The sequence below is a fragment of the Salmo trutta genome, chromosome 20, assembly GCF_901001165.1.
Source record: "Salmo trutta chromosome 20, fSalTru1.1, whole genome shotgun sequence".
Taxonomy (NCBI): Eukaryota; Metazoa; Chordata; class Actinopteri; order Salmoniformes; family Salmonidae; genus Salmo; species Salmo trutta.
The window spans coordinates 2,642,606-2,666,070 of record NC_042976.1 but is presented as its reverse complement, the minus strand read 5'-3'; the positions used below and the strand labels follow the sequence as shown (position 1 = coordinate 2,666,070).

The 23,465-nt window shown below is 46.4% G+C and overlaps 1 protein-coding gene across 4 annotated transcripts in view; it reads left to right on the top strand.

The window, feature by feature from the left end:
- The window catches only part of LOC115155416 (ras-associated and pleckstrin homology domains-containing protein 1), a 136,088-nt gene that overhangs the window by 89,193 nt on the left and 23,430 nt on the right, over window positions 1-23,465 (top strand). For 3 of the 4 annotated variants that reach the window (XM_029702018.1, XM_029702016.1, XM_029702017.1), the window contains one exon: window positions 9,566-9,640. The exons of the other annotated variant lie outside the window; for it this stretch is intronic. In XM_029702018.1, the coding sequence (XP_029557878.1) occupies window positions 9,566-9,640 (75 nt within the window). The remainder of the gene's footprint in view (window positions 1-9,565; window positions 9,641-23,465) is intronic. 4 annotated transcript variants of the gene reach the window in all.

Here is a 23,465-nt window from a genome sequence, read left to right as displayed (position 1 = left end):
GTGAGCTATATAGGGAATAGGGGGCTGTGTAGTGCGCTATATAGGGAATAGGGGGCTGTGTAGTGCAGTAGATAGGGAATAGGGGGCCGTGTAGTGCAGTATATAGGGAATAGGGGGCTGTGTAGTGCAGTATATAGGGAATAGGGGGCCGTGTAGTGCAGTAGATAGGGAATAGGGGGCTGTGTAGTGCAGTATATAGGGAATAGGGGGCCGTATAGTGCAGTATATAGGGAATAGGGGGCCATGTAGTGAGCTATATAGGGAATAGGGGGCTGTGTAGTGCGCTATATAGGGAATAGGGGGCTGTGTAGTGAGCTATATAGGGAATAGGGGACTGTGTAGTGAGCTATATAGGGAATAGGGGGCCATGTAGTGAGCTATATAGGGAATAGGGGGCTGTGTAGTGCAGTATATATAGGGAATAGGGGGCCATGTCCGGGTAGACTGGTCCTGGTAGACTGGTCCGGTCCAGGTAGACTTGTCCGGGTAGACTGGTCCGGTCCGGGTAGACTGGTCCGGATAGACTGGTCCGGGAACACTGGTCCGGTCCGGATAGACTGGTCCGGATAGACTGGACCGGTTACTGCATGACACCTCAGTGTGTCAGTGAAATGAGTGCTAACAAAAATGCGTATTTTAAAGAGAACATCTCCAGCATTGGCACTGCACAGTCACTCCCTGGTTGGTTTATATAGCCTGGTGGGTTTATATAGCCTGGATGGTTGGTTTAAATAGCCTGGTTGGTTTATATAGCCTGGTTGGTTTATATAGCCTGGTTGGTTTATAGAGCCTGGTTGGTTTATATAGCCTGGTTGGTTTATAGAGCCTGGTTGGTTTATAGAGCCTGGTTGGTTTATAGAGCCTAGTTGGTTGGTTTATATAGCCTGGTTGGTTGGTTTATATAGCCTGGTTGGTTGGTTTATATAGCCTGGTTGGTTTATAGAGCCTGGTTGGTTTATAGAGCCTGGTTGGTTTATAGAGCCTAGTTGGTTGGTTTATATAGCCTGGTTGGTTGGTTTATAGAGCCTAGTTGGTTGGTTTATATAGCCTGGTTGGTTGGTTTATATAGCCTGGTTGGTTGGTTTATAGAGCCTGGTTGGTTGGTTTATATAGCCTGGTTGGTTTATAGAGCCTGGTTGGTTTATAGAGCCTAGTTGGTTGGTTTATATAGCCTGGTTGGTTTATATAGCCTGGTGGGTTTATAGAGCCTGGTTGGTTGGTTTATAGAGCCTGGTTGGTTGGTTTATATAGCCTGGTTGGTTTATAGAGCCTGGTTGGTTGGTTTATATAGCCTGGTTGGTTGGTTTATATAGCCTGGTTGGTTGGTTTATAGAGCCTGGTTGGTTGGTTTATATAGCCTGGTTGGTTGGTTTATATAGCCTGGTTGGTTGGTTTATAGAGCCTGGTTGGTTGGTTTATAGAGCCTGGTTGGTTGGTTTATAGAGCCTGGTTGGTTTATATAGCCTGGTTGGTTGGTTTATATAGCCTGGTGGGTTGGTTTATAGAGCCTGGTTGGTTTATAGAGCCTGGTTGGTTTATAGAGCCTGGTTGGTTTATATAGCCTGGTTGGTTTATAGAGCCTGGTTGGTTGGTTTATAGAGCCTGGTTGGTTTATATAGCCTGGTTGGTTTATAGAGCCTGGTTGGTTTATAGAGCCTGGTTGGTTGGTTTATAGAGCCTGGTGGTTGGTTTATAGAGCCTGGTTGGTTTATAGAGCCTGGTTGGTTTATAGAGCCTGGTTGGTTTATAGAGCCTGGTTGGTTTATAGAGCCTGGTTGGTTGGTTTATAGAGCCTGGTTGGTTGGTTTATATAGCCTGGTTGGTTTATAGAGCCTGGTTGGTTTATAGAGCCTGGTTGGTTTATAGAGCCTGGTTGGTTGGTTTATAGAGCCTGGTTGGTTTATATAGCCTGGTTGGTTTATATAGCCTGGTTGGTTTATAGAGCCTGGTTGGTTTATAGAGCCTGGTTGGTTGGTTTATAGAGCCTGGTTGGTTTATATAGCCTGGTTGGTTGGTTTATAGAGCCTGGTTGGTTTATAGAGCCTGGTTGGTTGGTTTATAGAGCCTGGTTGGTTTATATAGCCTGGTTGGTTGGTTTATAGAGCCTGGTTGGTTTATAGAGCCTGGTTGGTTTATAGAGCCTGGTTGGTTGGTTTATATAGCCTGGTTGGCTGGTTTATAGAGCCTGGTTGGTTGGTTTATAGAGCCTGGTTGGTTGGTTTATAGAGCCTGGTTGGTTGGTTTATAGAGCCTGGTTGGTTGGTTTATATAGCCTGGTTGGTTGGTTTATAGAGCCTGGTTGGTTGGTTTATAGAGCCTGGTGGGTTGGTTTATATAGCCTGGTTGGTTGGTTTATAGAGCCTGGTTGGTTGGTTTATAGAGCCTGGTTGGTTGGTTTATATAGCCTGGTTGGTTGGTTTATAGAGCCTGGTTGGTTGGTTTATAGAGCCTGGTGGGTTGGTTTATATAGCCTGGTTGGTTGGTTTATAGAGCCTGGTTGGTTTATAGAGCCTGGTTGGTTGGTTTATATAGCCTGGTTGGTTGGTTTATAGAGCCTGGTTGGTTGGTTTATAGAGCCTGGTGGGTTGGTTTATATAGCCTGGTTGGTTGGTTTATAGAGCCTGGTTGGTTTATAGAGCCTGGTGGGTTGGTTTATATAGCCTGGTTGGTTGGTTTATAGAGCCTGGTTGGTTTATAGAGCCTGGTTAGTTCCTCTTCACTCTCTGCCAAATCAATCTGCAGCAGCTGGGCCCTACTGACAACCACTGGTCCCGAAGACGGAGCACCTATCCTCCACCATCTGCCAGAAGGGGGATCTGAGCTAAGATGGCTTCCTCAGGATGAGGGGGGGAGAGATAGAGATGAGGAGATTCCCATTGGTACACAGGACTATACCCGCACGCTATGAGGCTTTTTTTTCTCTTTTTTTTAATGAGTGTACTTGATTAACTTTCTATTGGAAAATGTTGTTACCTGTTTTTCCCCTATCACTTGAATCAGATGACTGTTTTAGGAATACTATGATGCATGTGCCTCTGTCTTAATGTCAAGGGGATTAATTTTTATCGTGTGTATGTGTGTGCTGTCATTGCAAGTCGTTGATGATGCATGCTGTGATAAAACAATTTCCCAAGTTGGGCTTAATGAAGTAATCCTCTACTCTAACTCACAGGATGTGCAGCAGGCAGGCAGACAAGCAGGCTGACTGACAGGCAGGCTGACTGACTGACTGACTGACTGACTGACTGACAGGCAGGCAGGCAGGCAGGCAGACAGGCAAGCTGACTGACAGGCAGACTGACTGACAGGCTGACTGACTGACTGACTGACTGACTGACAGACTGACTGGCAGACTAACTGCCTCGTTCAATTCTTGTCCATGCATTGATCACTTAGTCTGTTTCTCCTGTCCTTTACTCATGTGGTGCAAACTGTTTACTACTTGACATGACCCAGTTTTAAGAGACACAGACGCTTTTTTTATTAAATAAATAAATAAATAAATATAGTACAAAACACACATCACGACAAGAGAGACAACACAACACTACCTGATGAGAGACCTAAAGACAACAACACAGCAAGGCTGTCCCGTTCCTCTCCTTGTTCGGGCGGCGCTCGGCGCTCGGCGCTCCACTTTTCATTTTCCATTTGTTTTGTCTTTGTTTCTACACACCTGTTTTTCATTCCCCTAATTATTGTTCATGTATTTAACCCTCTGTTTCCCCCATGGTGTTGTGCGGGATTGTTTTATGTCATGTTCGGTATGTTGGTGACTGGTTATTTCGACGGGTGCTGTTTCTTTGCCCGTGCGTAAAAGTTGATGTTTGTGAGTTTGTGTTTGGGCAAGTGTATTGTTCTACCTTCCATCATTCATTATTCTGAGTAAAGTTACGTTGCTCCCAATTCTCTGCTCTCCTGCGCCTGACTGCATACACCAGCTACACCCACCATTATGACAAAGGCAGCAATACATGACAACACAGCATGGTAGCAACACAACATAACAACATGGTAGCAACACAACATAACAACATGGTAGCAACACAACATAACAACAACATGGTAGCAACACAACATAACAACATGGTAGCAACACAACATAACAACATGGTAGCAACATAACATAACAACAACATGGTAGCAACACAACATAACAACATGGTAGCAACATAACATAACAACATGGTAGCAACACAACATAACAACAACATGGTAGCAACACAACATAACAACATGGTAGCAACACAACATAACAACATGGTAGCAACACAACATAACAACAACATGGTAGCAACACAACATAACAACATGGTAGCAACACAACATAACAACAACATGGTAGCAACACAACATAACAACAACATGGTAGCAACACAACATAACAACATGGTAGCAACACAACATAACAACATGGTAGCAACACAACATAACAACAACATGGTAGCAACACAACATAACAACATGGTAGCAACACAACATAACAACATGGTAGCAACATAACATAACAACAACATGGTAGCAACACAACATAACAACATGGTAGCAACATAACATAACAACAACATGGTAGTATAACAACATAACAACATGGTAGCAACATAACATAACAACAACATGGTAGCAACATAACAACAACATGGTAACAACACAACAACAACATGGTAGCAACACAACAACATGGTAGCAACACAACAACATGGTAGCAAAAACAACAACATGGTAGCAACATAACAACATGGTAGCAATGCAACACAACATAACAACAACATGGTAGCAACTCAACATAACAACAACATGGTAGCGTAGCAACACAACAACAACATGGTAGCAACACAACATGACAACAACATGGTAGCAACACAACATGACAACAACATGGTAGCAACACGACAACAACATGGTAGCAACACAACATGACAACAACATGGTAGCGACACAACATGACAACAACATGGTAGCACCACAACATGACAACAACATGGTAGCAACACAACATGACAACAACATGGTAGCAACACAACATGACAACAACATGGTAGCAACACGACAACAACATGGTAGCAACACAACATGACAACAACATGGTAGCGACACAACATGACAACAACATGGTAGCAACACGACATGGCAGTAGCCTAGTGGTTAGAGCGTTGGGCCAGTAATCGAAAGGTTGCTAGATTGAATCCCAGAGCTGACAAGGTACAAAATCTGTCGTTCTGCCCCTGAACAAGGCAGTTAACCCACTGTTTCTAGGCCGTCATTGTAAATAAGAGTTTGTTCTTAACTGACTTGCCTAGTTACATTTTTTTTTTAAACTAATAATAAAATAGCAACACAACATGGTAGCAGGACAAAAGACAGTACACACATTATTGGGCCCAGACAACAGTACAAAGGGCAAGAAGGTAGAGACAACAATACATCATGCAAAGCAGCCACAACTGTCAGTAAGAGTGTCTATGATTGAGTCTTTGAATGAAGAGATGGAGATAAAACTGTCCAGTTTGAGGGTTTGTTGCAGCTCGTTCCAGTCGCAAGCAGCAGCGAACTGAAAAGACAAGCAACCCAGGGACGTGTGCGCTTTGGGGGCCTTTAACAGAATGTGACTGGCAGAACAGGTGTTGTATGTGAAGGATGAGGGCTGCAGTAGATATCTCAGATAGGGGAGTCCAATGGCGGCGAGCTTTACACCACTTCAGCCAACACTTGGTCTTGATCTTGTGTGCGGCTACTCAGCCATGGAAACCCATTTCATGAATCTCCCGATGAACAGTTATTGTGCTGACGTTGCTTCCAGAGGCAGCTTGGAACTCGGTAGTGAGTGTTGCAACTGAGGACAGACTATTTTTATGCGCTTCAGCACTCGGCTTTCCCGTTCTGTGAGCATGTGTGGCCTACCACTTTGCGGCTTAGCCGTTGTTGCTCCAAGACATTTCCACTTCACAATAACAACAGTTGACCGGGATAGCTATATCAGTCTAGAAATTTGACGATCAGACTTGTTGGAAAGGTATCATCCTATGACGGTGCCACGTTGAAAGTCACTGAGCTCTTCAGTAAGGCCATTCTACTGCCAACGTTTTGTCTATGGAGATTGCATGGCTGTGTGCTCGATTTTATACACCTGTCAGCAACAAGTGTGGCAGAAAAATAGCCAAAACTACTAATTTGAAGGGGTGTCCACATACTTTTGTATTTAAAGTGTAGTTTGCAAGGCCTGCCACATCCGACGAGGGTCTGGGCCAGTTTAGTAGGATTCGATCTTAGTCCTGTATTAATGCTTTGCCTGTTTGATGGTTCATCGGAGAGCGTAGCGAGATTTCTTATAAGCGTCCGGGTTAGAGTCCCGCTCCTTAAAAGCGGCAGCTCTAGCCTTTAGCTCAGTGTGGATGTTACCTGTAATCCATGGCTTCTGGTTGGGATATGTACGTACGGTCACTGTGGGGACGACGTCGTTGATGCCATGTGCTAAGGTGATGCCATATGCTAAGGTGATGCCATATGCTAAGGTGATGCCATATGCTAAGGTGATGCCATATGCTAAGGTGATGCCATATGCTAAGGTGATGCCATGTGCTAAGGTGATGCCATATGCTAAGGTGATGCCATATGCTAAGGTGATGCCATGTGCTAAGGTGATGCCATATGCTAAGGTGATGCCATATGCTAAGGTGATGCCATATGCTAAGGTGATGCCATATGCTAAGGTGATGCCATATGCTAAGGTGATGCCATATGCTAAGGTGATGCCATATGCTAAGGTGATGCCATGTGCTAAGGTGATGCCATATGCTAAGGTGATGCGAGAGACAGAAGAGGAAATGAGACAAAAACATTTTTTTTCTGGTTTTAATGAAAGTTAATGAACTAAGACAAGTAGACCAGACCCAGCTGCATTAGTGTCTATTGGAGTCGCACTCAGTTAACGCTAGAAACGCCTGGCCTTTCAGCCTATAAGTAAGTACCCGCTAGATAACGCTGTCGGCTGTCTCCTTTACCATATGCATCAGATGCATATCAACCCACAAGGTGCTGCAAACATAAGCACTGACGTTTGATAAATAGTTTATAAACTATTATAAAGGATTAATTGCATGAATAAATATTTGTGGAAATATTTCCAGTGAAAAACGTAAGCCTACAGCTAATTTGGGACACTTCCCAGCCATCAACATTCTAACAGTCTAATAAATACATGTCACATATGCTATCTGAAGAATAATCATTTGGTTATGTTTACAAAAGTCTTAGGTAAGATTATAATACTAAAAAAACTATTTCAAAGACATATCATTTTCATTAGTTTGTTACTTTAGGCTATAAGTAAAAACAAAAAAACGGATTGTGTGGACAGTGGAGTGGCCATGTGGACAGTGGAGTGGCCATGTGCTGAATGTAGGGACAGTGGAGTGGCCATGTGGACAGTGGAGTGGCCATGTGGACAGTGGAGTGGCCATGTGGACAGTGGAGTGGCCATGTGGACAGTGGAGTGGCCATGTGGACAGTGGAGTGGCCATGTGCTGAATGTAGGGACAGTGGAGTGGCCATGTGGACAGTGGAGTGGCCATGTGCTGAATGCAGGGACAGATATTCCTGTAAAATTTGGAAATAAAGCTGCACCTCCTTGAATGTTGTTATTTGACAAAGATTAAGTGTCATAAAAACTGCAGAATTTGATCTTTCTGATACGATATATAGAAATCACAATGTTTTTACCTGCATGTGACTCTGAAGGAGAATTTTATACAGTGACGTTCCTTTCCATGCGTCCGTCAATGTACATGGACAGATGGGGAGCATCTTGTAAATCTGACCACTGATAATGTCATCCATCATCAGACTATTGTCAATTTAATCTTGTCTTTTAGGCTGTTTTATTATGTGTGAAATTAGTTTCGTTCCCCCCTTTCGCTCATCAACTTGGAAAGAGTAAAGGATATTTTTTGGGGCATGATTCGAAAGGTCTACTGCAACACATATAGCATGTTTTTAGTTTCTCTTACAATAAATGTGATTAGTAATAGAGATATATATGTTAAATAAAACAAGTCACGTAACGGATACATTTTTTACAAATTAAAACGTGAAAAAATAATCGTAATCAAACCCGCAAGACGTACGGTCAAATTATTACCATGAGCGCCGACGCTGGCAGAACACACTCATTATTACACGGTTGTTGATCTGAGTTCAAATCGTCCTCTTCCAACCTCCTTATCGTGTTGTCGCCAGAGAATTTCTATACCATAAGCCCGATCTCAAATGTTGCTTTAGAGAATTTGGCAGTACTCACAATCGCAGATGACGTGTAACCGTGCCAACCCATGCCCTCCGGCTTCTTCCCCTGCGGGGATCGTCTGAGACCAGCCATCCGGACACCTGACGTAACTGGCTTTGCACAACCCCAAAGAATTTCTGCAGAAATTCTATCTCAGACAAGCTCATACAGTGAGGGGGGAAAAAAGTATTTGATCCCCTGCTGATTTTGTACATTTGCCCACTGACAAAGAAATGATCAGTCTATGATTTTAATGGTAGGTTTATTTGAACAGTGAGAGACAGAATAACAACAACAAAAAAATCCAGAAAAACGCATGTCAAAAATGTTATAAATTGATTTGCATTTTATTGAGGGAAATAAGTATTTGATATTTGTATACTTATTTCCCTCATTAAAATGTAAATCATTTTATAACATTTTTGACATGCGTTTTTCTGGATTTTGTTGTTGTTATTCTGTCTCTCACTGTTCATATAAACCTACCAGGATCTAGATAATACTCAGCCTAGTATTTATTTATTTTTTTCAGGAGAAGTGTGATGCGTAAAGGTCTATAGTTGTTGAAGCCAATTACAACAATATTGACTGTCACTCCAAACATATTGAGCAAACAGTTACTATGTTCTCCGCTGTTGCCATCACTCGTTACTGTAGCCTATGCTATTTAATAAACTATCAATCCACAATGGACTAGAGAGAGAATATTCCGTGCCAACCAGCTAAATTGGAGTTGATTACAACGCGAAGACCGTCAATAACCCTACAGAACTGGGAGAAAATGGCGGTATCAAGCCATGGGATGCGTTGATTTGGCCAGTGAATGGCCATCGTCACACTTACAATGCATTTTATTCATCAAAACTCCGCCCTTTCGTACCACCAGCTGTTTGCGCTCAGAATTTCCGCGGTGAAAATAGCAAAAAAGTATTTGACACATCTCCGGACCTTTAGCGCTAAGATTTACCATTGCGTTAGAGCACCAAGATTATAATTTAAATTTGTATTTGTTAATATAGAGCCCTAGGGCTCTTGCTGTATGACAACAGATTGAGTTAATGGCACACTGTTATTTCATTCCACTACTGTGTTACAATGATTCTGATCTGCTTCTTTCTGATTCTGATCATTTTGCTTCTTTATCTCGATCAGATTTTTCTATGCTTTCACAACTGATATCAAATGCACAATTTGTTCATTGCCAATCACTGATTTCAGTAATGTTCCTTGTCTCTTCTCCTCTCTCTCTCTCTCTCTCTCTCTTTCTCTCCGTTCTGCAACAAGCACTCCTATCTGGACAGGGAAACCTCCCAGATTCTGAAAAATATAGCCGGAAAACCCTCTCACTTGCTGACCAAGGTGACTCTTTCTCCTTCGCTTGTCTCTTCGTCCTGCATGCAATCAAGCTATTCTCTCATTGGTGGCTTTTTAACCACACCCTCCATGCATTTAACCACACCCTCTCGTGATGTCATACCCTCTGGTTGTTAATAGATGGTTTTAAAAAAATTTTATAGGTTGAGATAGTTCTATACAGTAGTATTTCCTAGAAGTTCGAAAACGTTTTTCACTTGGGGTCCCAACCTTTCCAGCATTGGGGAACGTCCCGCCTGACCCCTGACCCCCGCACCACATCTATTTCTATGGGCACAAGCACCGTTCGTGACACAAACTGTTCACCCCCATCTTATTGGTGGAGAGAATTTTGCAGGTTTTTAAAGCTTATTTCCTACAATTCTACACATTTTGTCACATGGGGTGCAAATAATATTTTGGCAGTTTTTAAAGCAATTTTTTTTTTGCGATTTTAATACATTTTGCCATGTCTAATGTGTATTCAACTATCTATGGGCTAAAAACTTCTAAAAGTTATAAATATCTCTCTAAGGTCTGTGATGACTGACATGACAAGATGAACTGATGATGCACTACCTAATTTAGACATCACACCTTGTGCATTTTACTATTATACCTTTCAGGAGTAAGTTTTTATAGCTGGATTGAGTTTCTTTAAAATTAAACATCCGGGGGAGGAGGACCCCCTGGCTATAGAGTAGGATTATACAGTGTATCTAGACTAGTTATTATAATGTGATAGTGTAATGATGACTTTTACAGACCGTGAGACGGAGACAGTCATTTTCCCCAAGCATCCTCCTGCATGTTGCACGTTTATCCCTCTCTTCTTCCCTCTCGCCCTCCTGCCCTGACTCCCCTCCCCCTAACTCTTCCCCTATCGCCCTCCTCATGATAGCTACCCCATCTCTCTCCTGATAGGCTACCCATCATCCTCCTCCTCCTGATAGGCTACCCCTCCTCTCTCCTGATGGGCTACCCATCATCCTCCTCTCTCCTGATGGGCTACCCATCATCCTCCTCTCTCCTGATGGGCTACCCATCATCCTCCTCTCTCCTGATGGGCTACCCATCATCCTCCTCTCTCCTGATGGGCTACCCATCATCTTCCTCTCTCCTGATGGGCTACCCATCATCCTCCTCCTCTCTCCTGATGGGCTACCCATCATCCTCCTCCTCTCTCCTGATAGGCTACCCATCATCCTCCTCCTCCTCCTGATAGGCTACCTCTGCAGTCTATGTACCTCTCTCACGTTCCACAGGGATGAGGAAGGTCAACTGCAGTTCCATTTACTGAATGCAGAGTGATTGACGTGTGTGTGTGTGTGTGTGTGTGTGCGTGCGTGCGTGCGTGCGTGCGTGCGCGCGCTATGTGGTTTACCAATACCATTAGAATTGTGTGTGTTTGAGATGACTAAACTGCTTGGAAACATAGTATTTAGCTAAAGGCATGGTTTGGACCCAGCCTCCCAAACCAAGTCACCATGTGTCTGAACTGGACTGACCCAGCCTCCCAAACCAAGTCACCAAGTGTCTGGACTGGACTGGACTGACCCAGCCTCCCAAACCAAGTCACCATGTGTCTGTCTGGACTGGACTGACCCAGCCTCCCAAACCAAGTCACCATGTGTCTGAACTGACCCAGCCTCCCAAACCAAGTCACCATGTGTCTGAACTGGACTGACCCAGCCTCCCAAACCAAGTCACCATGTGTCTGAACTGGACTGCCCCAGCCTCCCAAACCAAGTCACCATGTGTCTGTCTGGACTGGACTGACCCAGCCTCCCAAACCAAGTCACCATGTGTCTGGACTGGACTGACCCAGCCTCCCAAACCAAGTCACCATGTGTCTGTCTGGACTGGACTGACCCAGCCTCCCAAACCAAGTCACCATGTGTCTGTCTGGACTGGACTGACCCAGCCTCCCAAACCAAGTCACCATGTGTCTGTCTGGACTGGACTGACCCAGCCTCCCAAACCAAGTCACCATGTGTCTGTCTGAACTGGACTGACCCAGCCTCCCAAACCAAGCCACCATGTGTCTGTCTGGACTGGACTGACCCAGCCTCCCAAAGCAAGTCACCATGTGTCTGTCTGGACTGGACTGACCCAGCCTCCCAAAGCAAGTCACCACGTGTCTGTCTGGACTGGACTGACCCAGCCTCCCAAACCAAGTCACCACGTGTCTGGACTGGACTGACCCAGCCTCCCAAACCAAGCCACCATGTGTCTGAACTGGACTGGACTGACCCAGCCTCCCAAACCAAGTCACCATGTGTCTGAACTGGACTTACCCAGCCTCCCAAACCAAATCAACATCTGTCGGGACTGGACTGACCCAGCCTCCCAAACCAAATCAACATCTGTCTGGACTGGACTGACCCAGCCTCCCAAACCAAGTCACCATGTGTCTGAACTGGACTGACCCAGCCTCCCAAACCAAGTCACCATGTGTCTGAACTGGACTGGACTGACCCAGCCTCCCAAACCAAGTCACCATGTGTCTGGACTGGACTGACCCAGCCTCCCAAACCAAGTCACCATGTGTCTGAACTGGACTGACCCAGCCTCCCAAACCAAGCCACCATGTGTCTGGACTGGACTGACCCAGCCTCCCAAACCAAGTCACCACGTGTCTGAACTGGACTGCCCCAGCCTCCCAAACCAAGTCACTATGTGTCTGAACTGGACTTACCCAGCCTCCCAAACCAAATCAACATCTGTCTGGACTGGACTGACCCAGCCTCCCAAACCAAATCAATATCTGTCTGGACTGGACTGACCCAGCCTCCCAAACCAAGTCACCATGTGTCTGAACTGGACTGACCCAGACTCCCAAACCAAGTCACCATGTGTCTGAACTGGACTGACCCAGCCTCCCAAACCAAGTCACCATGTGTCTGAACTGGACTGGACTGACCCAGCCTCCCAAACCAAGCCACCATGTGCCTGTCTGAACTGGACTGACCCAGCCTCCCAAACCAAGTCACCATGTGTCTGGACTGGACTGACCCAGCCTCCCAAACCAAGTCACCATGTGTCTGAACTGGACTGACCCAGCCTCCCAAACCAAGTCACCATGTGTCTGAACTGGACTGACCCAGCCTCCCAAACCAAGCCACCATGTGTCTGTCTGAACTGGACTGACCCAGCCTCCCAAACCAAGTCACCATGTGTCTGAACTGGACTGACCCAGCCTCCCAAACCAAGTCACCATGTGTCTGTCTGGACTGGACTGACCCAGCCTCCCAAACCAAGCCACCATGTGTCTGTCTGGACTGGACTGACCCAGCCTCCCAAACCAAATCAACATGTGTCTGTCTGAACTGGACTGACCCAGCCTCCCAAACCAAGTCACCATGTGTCTGGACTGGACTGGACTGACCCAGCCTCCCAAACCAAGTCACCATGTGTCTGGACTGGACTGGACTGACCCAGCCACCCAAACCAAGTCACCATGTGTCTGTCTGGACTGGACTGACCCAGCCTCCCAAACCAAGCCACCATGTGTCTGAACTGGACTGCCCCAGCCTCCCAAACCAAGTCACCATGTGTCTGTCTGGACTGGACTGACCCAGCCTCCCAAACCAAGTCACCATGTGTCTGAACTGGACTGACCCAGCCTCCCAAACCAAGTCATACTCTAGTAGATGTTCAGCAGGTGGTCTACTGTAGACGGTGTGTCTGTGGTCCATCAACAGCTACTGTAGACAGTGTGTCTGTGGTCCATCAACAGCCACTGTAGACAGTGTGTCTGTGGTCCATCAACAGCTACTGTAGACGGTGTGTCTGTGGTCCATCAACAGCTACTCTAGACGGTGTGTCTGTGGTCCATCAACAGCCACTGTAGACGGTATGTCTGTGGTCCATCACCAGCTACTGTAGACGGTGTGTCTGTGGTCCATCAACAGCTACCGTAGACGGTGTGTCTGTTGTCCATCAACAGCTACCGTAGACGGTGTGTCTGTGGTCCATCAACAGCTACTGTAGACGGCGTGTCTATGGTCCATCAACAGCCACTGTAGACGGTGTGTCTGTGGTCTATCAACAGCTACTCTGGACGGTGTGTCTGTGGTCCATCAACAGCTACTCTGGATGGTGTGTCTGTGGTCCATCAACAGCCACTGTAGACGGTGTGTCTGTGGTCCATCAACAGCTACTCTGGACGGTGTGTCTGTGGTCCATCAACATGGAAATACTCCAACACACACTATCCCTCTGAGAGTGCTGTTCAGTTATAGTCTTGATCTTATTCACCTTCTGCAACCAACAACGGTGGACCAAGAAATGGTTTCTGAAGCGAGGAAACGTTTTGAAGTGGAGTCAAACAGAAAGGTACCACCTGAACTGTTTTTGCCGTTTGGCTCAGCTGGTTGAGCAAGGCACTTGCAAAGCCAGGGCTGTGGGGTTCGATTCCCACGGGGGACCAGTATGAAAATGAATCCACTCACTGTAAGTCGCTCTGGATAAGAGCATCTGCTAAATGACAGCAATTTTTTTTGTTAAACATTTTAAAGGTAAGTCCCACTCATAGTGTTCACCCACAGACAGAAGGCATGGCTATGGAGATGTATAACACACGGAAACAGAGAACTGAGGACCAGGATATGGAGATGTATAACACATGGAAACAGAGAACTGAGGAACAGGACATGGATTTGGAGTTAAGTCAGTTGGACTAATAGGACTATAGCGTTTAAGTAGGGTCACAGTTAACGTGTTTCAGGCAAGGTGTCAGAACAGAAGCATAGCCTGTCTCCAGATCAGTCTGTGCTCTATAGCTGGCTCCTGTCTCCAGATCAGTCCATGCTCTATAGCCTGTCTCCAGATCAGTCCGTGCTCTATAGCTGACTCCAGATCAGTCCATGCTCTATAGCCTGTCTCCTGTCTCCAGATCAGTCCATGCTCTATAGCCTGTCTCCAGATCAGTCCGTGCTCTATAGCTGACTCCAGATCAGTCCGTGCTCTATAGCTGACTCCAGATCAGTCCGTGCTCTATAGCCTGGCTCCTGTCTCCAGATCAGTCCATGCTCTATAGCCTGTCTCCAGATCAGTCCGTGCTCTATAGCCTGTCTCCAGATCAGTCCGTGCTCTATAGCCTGTCTCCAGATCAGTCCGTGCTCTATAGCCTGTCTCCAGATCAGTCTGTGCTCTATAGCTGGCTCCTGGCTCCAGATCAGTCCGTGCTCTATAGCCTGTCTCCAGATCAGTCCATGCTCTATAGCCTGTCTCCAGATCAGTCCATGCTCTATAGCCTGTCTCCAGATCAGTCCATGCTCTATAGCCTGTCTCCAGATCAGTCCGTGCTCTATAGCCTGTCTCCAGATCAGTCTGTGCTCTATAGCCTGTCTCCAGATCAGTCCGTGCTCTATAGCCTGTCTCCAGATCAGTCTGTGCTCTATAGCCTGTCTCCAGATCAGTCCGTGCTCTATAGCCTGTCTCCAGATCAGTCCATGCTCTATAGCCTGTCTCCAGATCAGTCCGTGCTCTATAGCCTGTCTCCAGATCAGTCTGTGCTCTATAGCCTGTCTCCAGATCAGTCCGTGCTCTATAGCCTGTCTCCAGATCAGTCCGTGCTCTATAGCCTGTCTCCAGATCAGTCCATGCTCTATAGCTGTCGCCGTGATTGGGAGTCCCATAGGGCTTGGCACAATTTGGCCCAGCGTCGTCCGTGTTTGGCCGGGGTAGACCGTCATTGTAAATAAGAATTTGTTCTTAACTGGCTTGCCTGGTTCAATAAAGGTTAAATTAAAATTAAAAATAAATAAATAAATAAAACAAATTACACACCACTGACCAACAAATATTCTTTACGTCAACAACATAAGAATCACTACAAAACGTTTTGTATGACCTCTTATACACTATATTAGGCCCAGCCTTTGGAACTTTGGTTTTCCTACATATGGCTACTATAATGTGATCACTACATCTGATGGATTTGGATACTGCTTTAAAGCACATTTTTGCAGCATTAGTAAAGATGTGATCAATACATGTTGATGATTTCATTCCTGTGCTGTTTGTAAATACCCTGGTAGGTTGACTGATAACCTGAACCAGGTTGCAGGCACTGGTTACAGTTTGATGTTTTTTCCTGTGTGGGCAGCTTGATGAGAGCCAGTCAATATTGAAATCACCCAGAAATTATACTTCTGTGTTGATATCAGATACATTATCAAGTATTTCACACATGTTATCCAGATACTGACTGTTAGCACTTGGTGGTCTATAGCAGCTTCCCACCAGAATGGGCTTTAGGTGAGGCAGATGAACCTGTAGACATATTACTTCAACAGTATTTAACATTAGATCATCTCTAAGCTTTACAGGAATGTGGTTCTGAATATAAACAGCAACACCTCCACCATTGGCATTTCTGTATTTTCTGTAACTGTTATAAACATTGTATTGCTACCACTGTATCAAAGTTATCTAAATGAGTTTCAGATAATATGAATGTTATCTGTTACTAGCAAGTTATTAATTTCACGAACATTGTTTCTTAAGCTACGTATGTTAACGTGGGCTATATTGAACACTTTTCGTCAGCAACTTGTTTTCATTGCTTTACTGGGAAGCGAAGCAGAAGTAGATATGCTCATGTTATTTATGTTAGTGCAGGGTGAGCTGCACACAGTGGACTTCCTACTAGGGCACACCACCTCAGTGCTAACAGTATAAATCTGGTTCGTAGACACATGATTACTGCATACATGTGTCGTTCTCCACTAACATCAAGGCGGTGACCCGATCCTGTAGGTTCATGCTCTACAACATTCGCAGAGTACGACCCTGCCTCACACAGGAAGCGGCGCAGGTCCTAATCCAGGCACTTGTCATCTCCCGTCTGGATTACTGCAACTCGCTGTTGGCTGGGCTCCCTGCCTGTGCCATTAAACCCCTACAACTCATCCAGAACGCCGCAGCCCGTCTGGTGTTCAACCTTCCCAAGTTCTCTCACGTCACCCCGCTCCTCCGCTCTCTCCACTGGCTTCCAGTTGAAGCTCGCATCCGCTACAAGACCATGGTGCTTGCCTACGGAGCTGTGAGGGGAACGGCACCTCCGTACCTTCAGGCTCTGATCAGGCCCTACACCCAAACAAGGGCACTGCGTTCATCCACCTCTGGCCTGCTCGCCTCCCTACCTCTGAGGAAGCACAGTTCCCGCTCAGCCCAGTCAAAACTGTTCGCTGCTCTGGCACCCCAATGGTGGAACAAGCTCCCTCACGATGCCAGGACAGCGGAGTCAATCACCACCTTCCGGAGACACCTGAAGCCCCACCTCTTTAAGGAATACCTGGGATAGGATAAAGTAATCCCTCTAACCCCCCCCCCCCCCTAAAAGATTTAGATGCACTATTGTAAAGTGGTTGTTCTACTGGATATTATAGGTGAATGCACCAATTTGTAAGTCGCTCTGGATAAGAGCGTCTGCTAAATGACTTAAATGTAAATGTAAATGTACAATAGCTGTAGGATCAGCAGAGGCATTCAGGGCATTTAGAGGGACACACATTAGGTCACTTACATTGTGTGTTCCAATGCCCCTGGTATAATGTACATGTGCTGAAGCATTATGACAACTCAGCGACACAACGGTAGGGATGAACTGAGCAGGGCTTGGGTCATTGATAAGTCATTGTCTCAACTCAACCGTATAATGCTGTGAAAGGATCCAGGAACCCAAATGATTTGGGTGGATCCCATCCTCCTTATAAAACGTGTTTTGTTTCCAGAAGGTATCAAAATGTTCAACAATACTTACACCCATTGAGCTACAATAATCATGGAGCCAGTTGTGAAGAGAGAGAATCCTGCTAAAGTGTTAAATGCCATGATTCAGAGAGGGATCAGAGAGGGATCAGAGAGGGATCAGAGAGGGATCAGAGAGGGATCAGAGAGGGATCAGAGAGGGATCAGAGAGGGATCAGAGAGGGATCAGAGAGGGATCAGAGAGAGATCAGAGAGGGCACTGGGCCAGATATGATGGGTCTTTTATTAGCGTCTAGCAGAGAGTCAATCAGCTGTTTAAAATCCAGTTTCAACTGTTCAGAGCTGCCCTTCATAATGTCATTAAAACCCACATGGACTACGATAGAATTGATTTCCATGTCCTGGTGTAGTCCATTCAGGAGCAGCTTAGTAATGTCATTTACTTGAGCTCCGGGATAATACATTGTTTTTGCACCAGGAACAGTCACATTTCTTACAATGGAGCTTCTCAAAACAATCTCTGTGGCACTCCAGCAATCAGGCCTTTATAGTAGAGTCGCCAGACGAAGCCACTCCTCAGTAAAAAGGGACACGACAGCCTGCTTGGAGTTTGCCAAAAGACACCTAAAGGACCCTCAGACCATGAAAAACAAGATTGTTTGGTCTAATGAAACCAAGATTGAACTCTTTGGCCTGAATGCCAAGCGTCACGTCTGGAGGAAACCTGGCACCATCCCTACTGTGAAGCATGGTGGTGGCAGCATCATGCTGTGGGGATGTTTTTCAGCAGGAGGGACTGGGAGACTAGTCAGGATCGAGCGAAAGATGAACGAAGCAAAGTACAGAGAGAGCCTTGATGAAAACCTGCTCCAGAGCCCTCAGGACCTCAGAATGGACAACGTCCCTAGCACACAGCCAAGACAATGCAGGAGTGGCTTCGGGAAGGGTCTCAATGTCCTTGAGTGGCCCAGCCAGAGCCCGGACTTGAACCTGATCGAACATCTCTGGAGAAACCTGAAAATAGCTCTGAAGCGACGCTCCCCATCCAACCAGACAGGGCTTGAGAGGATCTGCAGAGAAGAATTGGAGAAACTCCCCAAATACAGGTGTGCCAAGCTTGTAAAGACTCGAGGCTGTAATCACTGTCAGAGGTGCTTCAACAAAGTACTGAGAATAGGGTTTGAATGCTTATGTAAATGTGATATTTCAGTTTTTTTGTGTGCAGAAATGTCTAAACCTGTTTACACTTTGTTATTATGGGGTATTGTGTGTAGATTGATGAGGGGAAAAAACGATTTAATCAATTTTAGAATAAGGCTGTAATGTAAGGAAATGTGGAAAAAGTCAAGGGGACTGAATACTTTCTGAACACACTGTAAATACACTTGGAAATATGCATATATGTCCCTACCAGGAACAAACTCCAACCAGGAAATTAACTGATACCTGATTAACTCTTTAATTAATGAGGAAAACAAGGTAATAATATACATTTCAGAGAGTAACTAGACCAGTACTAGTTCCTCTAGACAGTACTAGTTCCTCCAGACCAGTACTAGTCCCTCCAGACAGTACTAGTTCCTCTAGACAGTACTAGTTCCTCCAGACCAGTACTAGTCCCTCCAGACAGTACTAGTTCCTCCAGACCAGTACTAGTTCCTCCAGACCAGTACTAGTTCCTCCAGACCAGTACTAGTCCCTCCAGACAGTACTAGTTCCTCCAGACCAGTACTAGTTCCTCTAGACCAGTACTAGTCCCTCCAGACCAGTACTAGTTCCTCCAGACAGTACTAGTTCCTCCAGACAGTACTAGTTCCTCCAGACAGTACTAGTTCCCCCAGACCAGTGCTAGTTCCTACAGACCAGTACTAGTTCCTCTAGACCAGTACTAGTTCCTCCAGACCAGTACTAGTTCCTCCAGACCAGTACTAGTTCCTCTAGACCAGTACTAGTTCCTCCAGACCAGTACTAGTTCCTCCAGACCAGTACTAGTTCCTCCAGACCAGTACTAGTTCCTCTAGACAGTACTAGTTCCTCCAGACAGTACTAGTTCCTCCAGACCAGTACTAGTTCCTCTAGACCAGTACTAGTTCCTCTAGACCAGTACTAGTTCCTCTAGACCAGTACTAGTTCCTCCAGACCAGTACTAGTTCCTCCAGACCAGTACTAGTTCCTCAAGGCCAGTACTAGTTCCTCCAGACCAGTACTAGTTCCTCCAGACAGTACTAGTTCCTCTAGACCAGTACTAGTTCCTCCAGACCAGTACTAGTTCCTCCAGACCAGTACTAGTTCCTCCAGACCAGTACTAGTTCCTCTAGACCAGTACTAGTTCCTCCAGACAGTACTAGTTCCTCCAGACCAGTACTAGTTCCTCCAGGCCAGTACTAGTTCCTCCAGACCAGTACTAGTTCCTCCAGACAGTACTAGTTCCTCTAGACCAGTACTAGTTCCTCCAGACCAGTACTAGTTCCTCCAGACCAGTACTAGTTCCTCTAGACCAGTACTAGTTCCTCCAGACAGTACTAGTTCCTCCAGACCAGTACTAGTTCCTCTAGACCAGTACTAGTTCCTCGTGACAGTACTAGTTCCTCCAGACAGTACTAGTTCCTCCAGACCAGTACTAGTTCCTCCAGACCAGTACTAGTTCCTCCAGACCAGTACTAGTTCCTCCAGACCAGTACTAGTCCCTCCAGACCAGTACTAGTTCCTCCAGACAGTACTAGTTCCTCCAGACCAGTACTAGTTCCTCCAGACCAGTACTAGTTCCTCCAGACCAGTACTAGTCCCTCCAGACCAGTACTAGTTCCTCTAGACCAGTACTAGTTCCTCCAGACCAGTACTAGTCCCTCCAGACCAGTACTAGTTCCTCTAGACAGTACTAGTTCCTCCAGACAGTACTAGTTCCTCTAGACAGTACTAGTTCCTCCAGACAGTACTAGTTCCTCCAGACCAGTACTAGTCCCTCCAGACCAGTACTAGTTCCTCCAGACAGTACTAGTTCCTCTAGACAGTACTAGTTCCTCCAGACCAGTACTAGTTCCTCCAGACCAGTACTAGTTCCTCCAGACAGTACTAGTTCCTCTATACCAGTACTAGTTCCTCCAGACCAGTACTAGTTCCTCCAGACAGTACTAGTTCCTCCAGACCAGTACTAGTTCCTCCAGACAGTACAAGTCCCTCCAGACAGTACTAGTTCCTCCAGACCAGTACTAGTTCCTCCAGACCAGTACTAGTTCCTCCAGACCAGTACTACTTCCTCCAGACCAGTACTAGTTCCTCTAAACCAGTACTAGTTCCTCTAAACCAGTACTAGTTCCTCCAGACCAGTACTAGTTCCTCTAAACCAGTACTAGTTCCTCTAAACCAGTACTAGTCCCTCCAGACCAGTACTAGTTCCTCTAAACCAGTACTAGTTCCTCTAAACCAGTACTAGTTCCTCTAAACCAGTACTAGTCCCTCCAGACCAGTACTAGTCCCTCCAGACCAGTACTAGAAACTTCGGACCAGTACTAGTCCCTCCAGACCAGTACTAGTCCCTCCAGACCAGTACGGCCAAAAGGTTTTTACCCAGATATGAGATCGACTTCAGTTTCATTCATGGTATACGTTTGTTTCCTTTAACCCCTGAGAGTTAACCGTATGCCATGTGGCCGTCTGTTCACCAGATCTCAACCCAACTGAACACTTATGGGACATTCTGGAGCGGCGCCTGAGAAAAACGTTTTCCACCGTCAACAAAACGCAAAATGATGGAATTTCACATTCTTCCATGAGAATGGTGTCACTCCAATAGAGTTCCAGACACTTTGTAGAATCTATGTCAAGGAGCATTGAAGCTGTTCTGCTTCGTGGTGGCCCAATGACACTGTTTGTTGGTGTTTCCTTTACTTTGGGAGCTACCTGTAGGTGGCACTTGGAATATACCATTGTTTGATATGACAACAAATTTGACGTATTCTCCTGAAAAAGTTGTTTATTTTTTATTTAATACAGTATTATCAGAGCCTTTCTAATGCATAAAGAGTGGGATTGTTTAGTTTGCTCTATAAACAAATGAATGAATTATTCATTCTTTAAATGGCTAGTGTCTCTATACTGTAATGAAGCACCTGAGACGACGGAGAGTATTTTGGAGCTGTTCCATTAATCACCGTCTCGCTCCCTCTCTCGCTCCCTCTCTCGCTCCCTCCCTCTCTCGCTCCCTCCCTCTCTCGCTCCCTCTCTCTCTCGCTCCCTCTCTCGTTCCCTTCCTCCCTCGCTCCCCAGTCATCTCTGAAAAGCTGTGGTGATCTTTTGTAATCGCTCCAAACAACAGGTCAGCATGGCTCTGACATTTCCCAAAATGCCGCAGGACCAGCACCTGCTGCCCTCCCACCTCCCCCACCTCTTCTGCCTACAGAACCGTCTCGTTCCCTGTCTCGTTCCCTGTCTCGTTCCCTCCCTTCTATTGATTTATTTATTTTTATATTAATAATTCACAATCTCTGAGAAGCTCAGTAGCTCAGCGTTTTATGAGTGGCAGTTCATGGCTCCAGAGAAGGGTACCGTACATGACCAGACCTGTGATGCTGTGTAATCTATCCTGCCTCAGAGCTCAACTATGTCAGTAATACCTCACTGAGCAACAGCAGCCGACAGACTCCATTCAGCCGTATTAACATGTCCCACTTCTCCTCTGCGTCGTGACTCAGTTCAACACCTTACACGGTGCTATAGCAACCCAGATAGCAACGGGGAAAAAGGACAACTTCAAAATGGAGTACATTTTTATTCAGCCAGAATAGAGTAAAAAATAAAAAGGTTTTGGTCTCTGTGGAATCAACACTATGTAGGTGAAATAGGATTACATAGATTACATAGTAAATAGGTTGGACAACTGTCTACGGTATCATGGGTAATCGTCTGACAGACTGACACCATTTAATGTTGCGACGGTCCCTCGTCACATCAGTGTGTCTGATGTGAATGGTAATAAATCACATGGAATCTCCTCTCCTATAAAGCTCTTCCTGCCCCCCCCCCATTTATATTTCTGTTAATGCCGCAGTTGCTAGGGCAGCCATGCAGAATGAGGGTGGGGGGGGTGGGGGGTTAGGGGTGCTGCTGATAATAGGCTTGGGCCTTAATTCTCTCCCCTCCATCCTCCCCCCTCCCCTACTCTCCACCCATCCTTCCCCTATTCTCCGCCCATCCTCCCCCTTCTCTCCACCCATCCTCCCCCTACTCTCCACCCATCCTTCCCCTACTCTCCACCCATCCTTCCCCTATTCTCCACCCATCCTCCCCCTTCTCTCCACCCATCCTCCCCCCTACTCTCCACCCATCCTCCCCCTACTCTCCACCCATCCTCCCCCTACTCTCCACCCATCCTCCCCCTACTCTCCACCCATCCTCCCCCTACTCTCCACCCATCCTCCCCCTACTCTCCACCCATCCTCCCCTACTCTCCACCCATCCTCCCCCTACTCTCCACCCATCCTCCCCCTACTCTCCACCCATCCTCCCCCTACTCTCCACCCATCCTTCCCCTATTCTCCACCCATCCTCCCCCTACTCTCCACCCATCCTCCCCCTACTCTCCACCCATCCTTCCCCTATTCTCCACCCATCCTCCCCCTACTCTCCACCCATCCTCCCCTACTCTCCACCCATCCTTCCCCTATTCTCCACCCATCCTCCCCCTTCTCTCCACCCATCCTCCCCCTACTCTCCACCCATCCTCCCCCTACTCTCCACCCATCCTCCCCCTACTCTCCACCCATCCTTCCCCTACTCTCCACCCATCCTCCCCCTACTCTCCACCCATCCTCCCCCTACTCTCCACCCATCCTCCCCTACTCTCCACCCATCCTCCCCCTACTCTCCACCCATCCTCCCCCTACTCTCCACCCATCCTCCCCCTACTCTCCACCCATCCTTCCCCTATTCTCCACCCATCCTCCCCCTACTCTCCACCCATCCTCCCCCTTCTCTCCACCCATCCTCCCCTACTCTCCACCCATCCTCCCCCTACTCTCCACCCATCCTCCCCTACTCTCCACCCATCCTCCCCCTACTCTCCACCCATCCTCCCCCTACTCTCCACCCATCCTCCCCCTACTCTCCACCCATC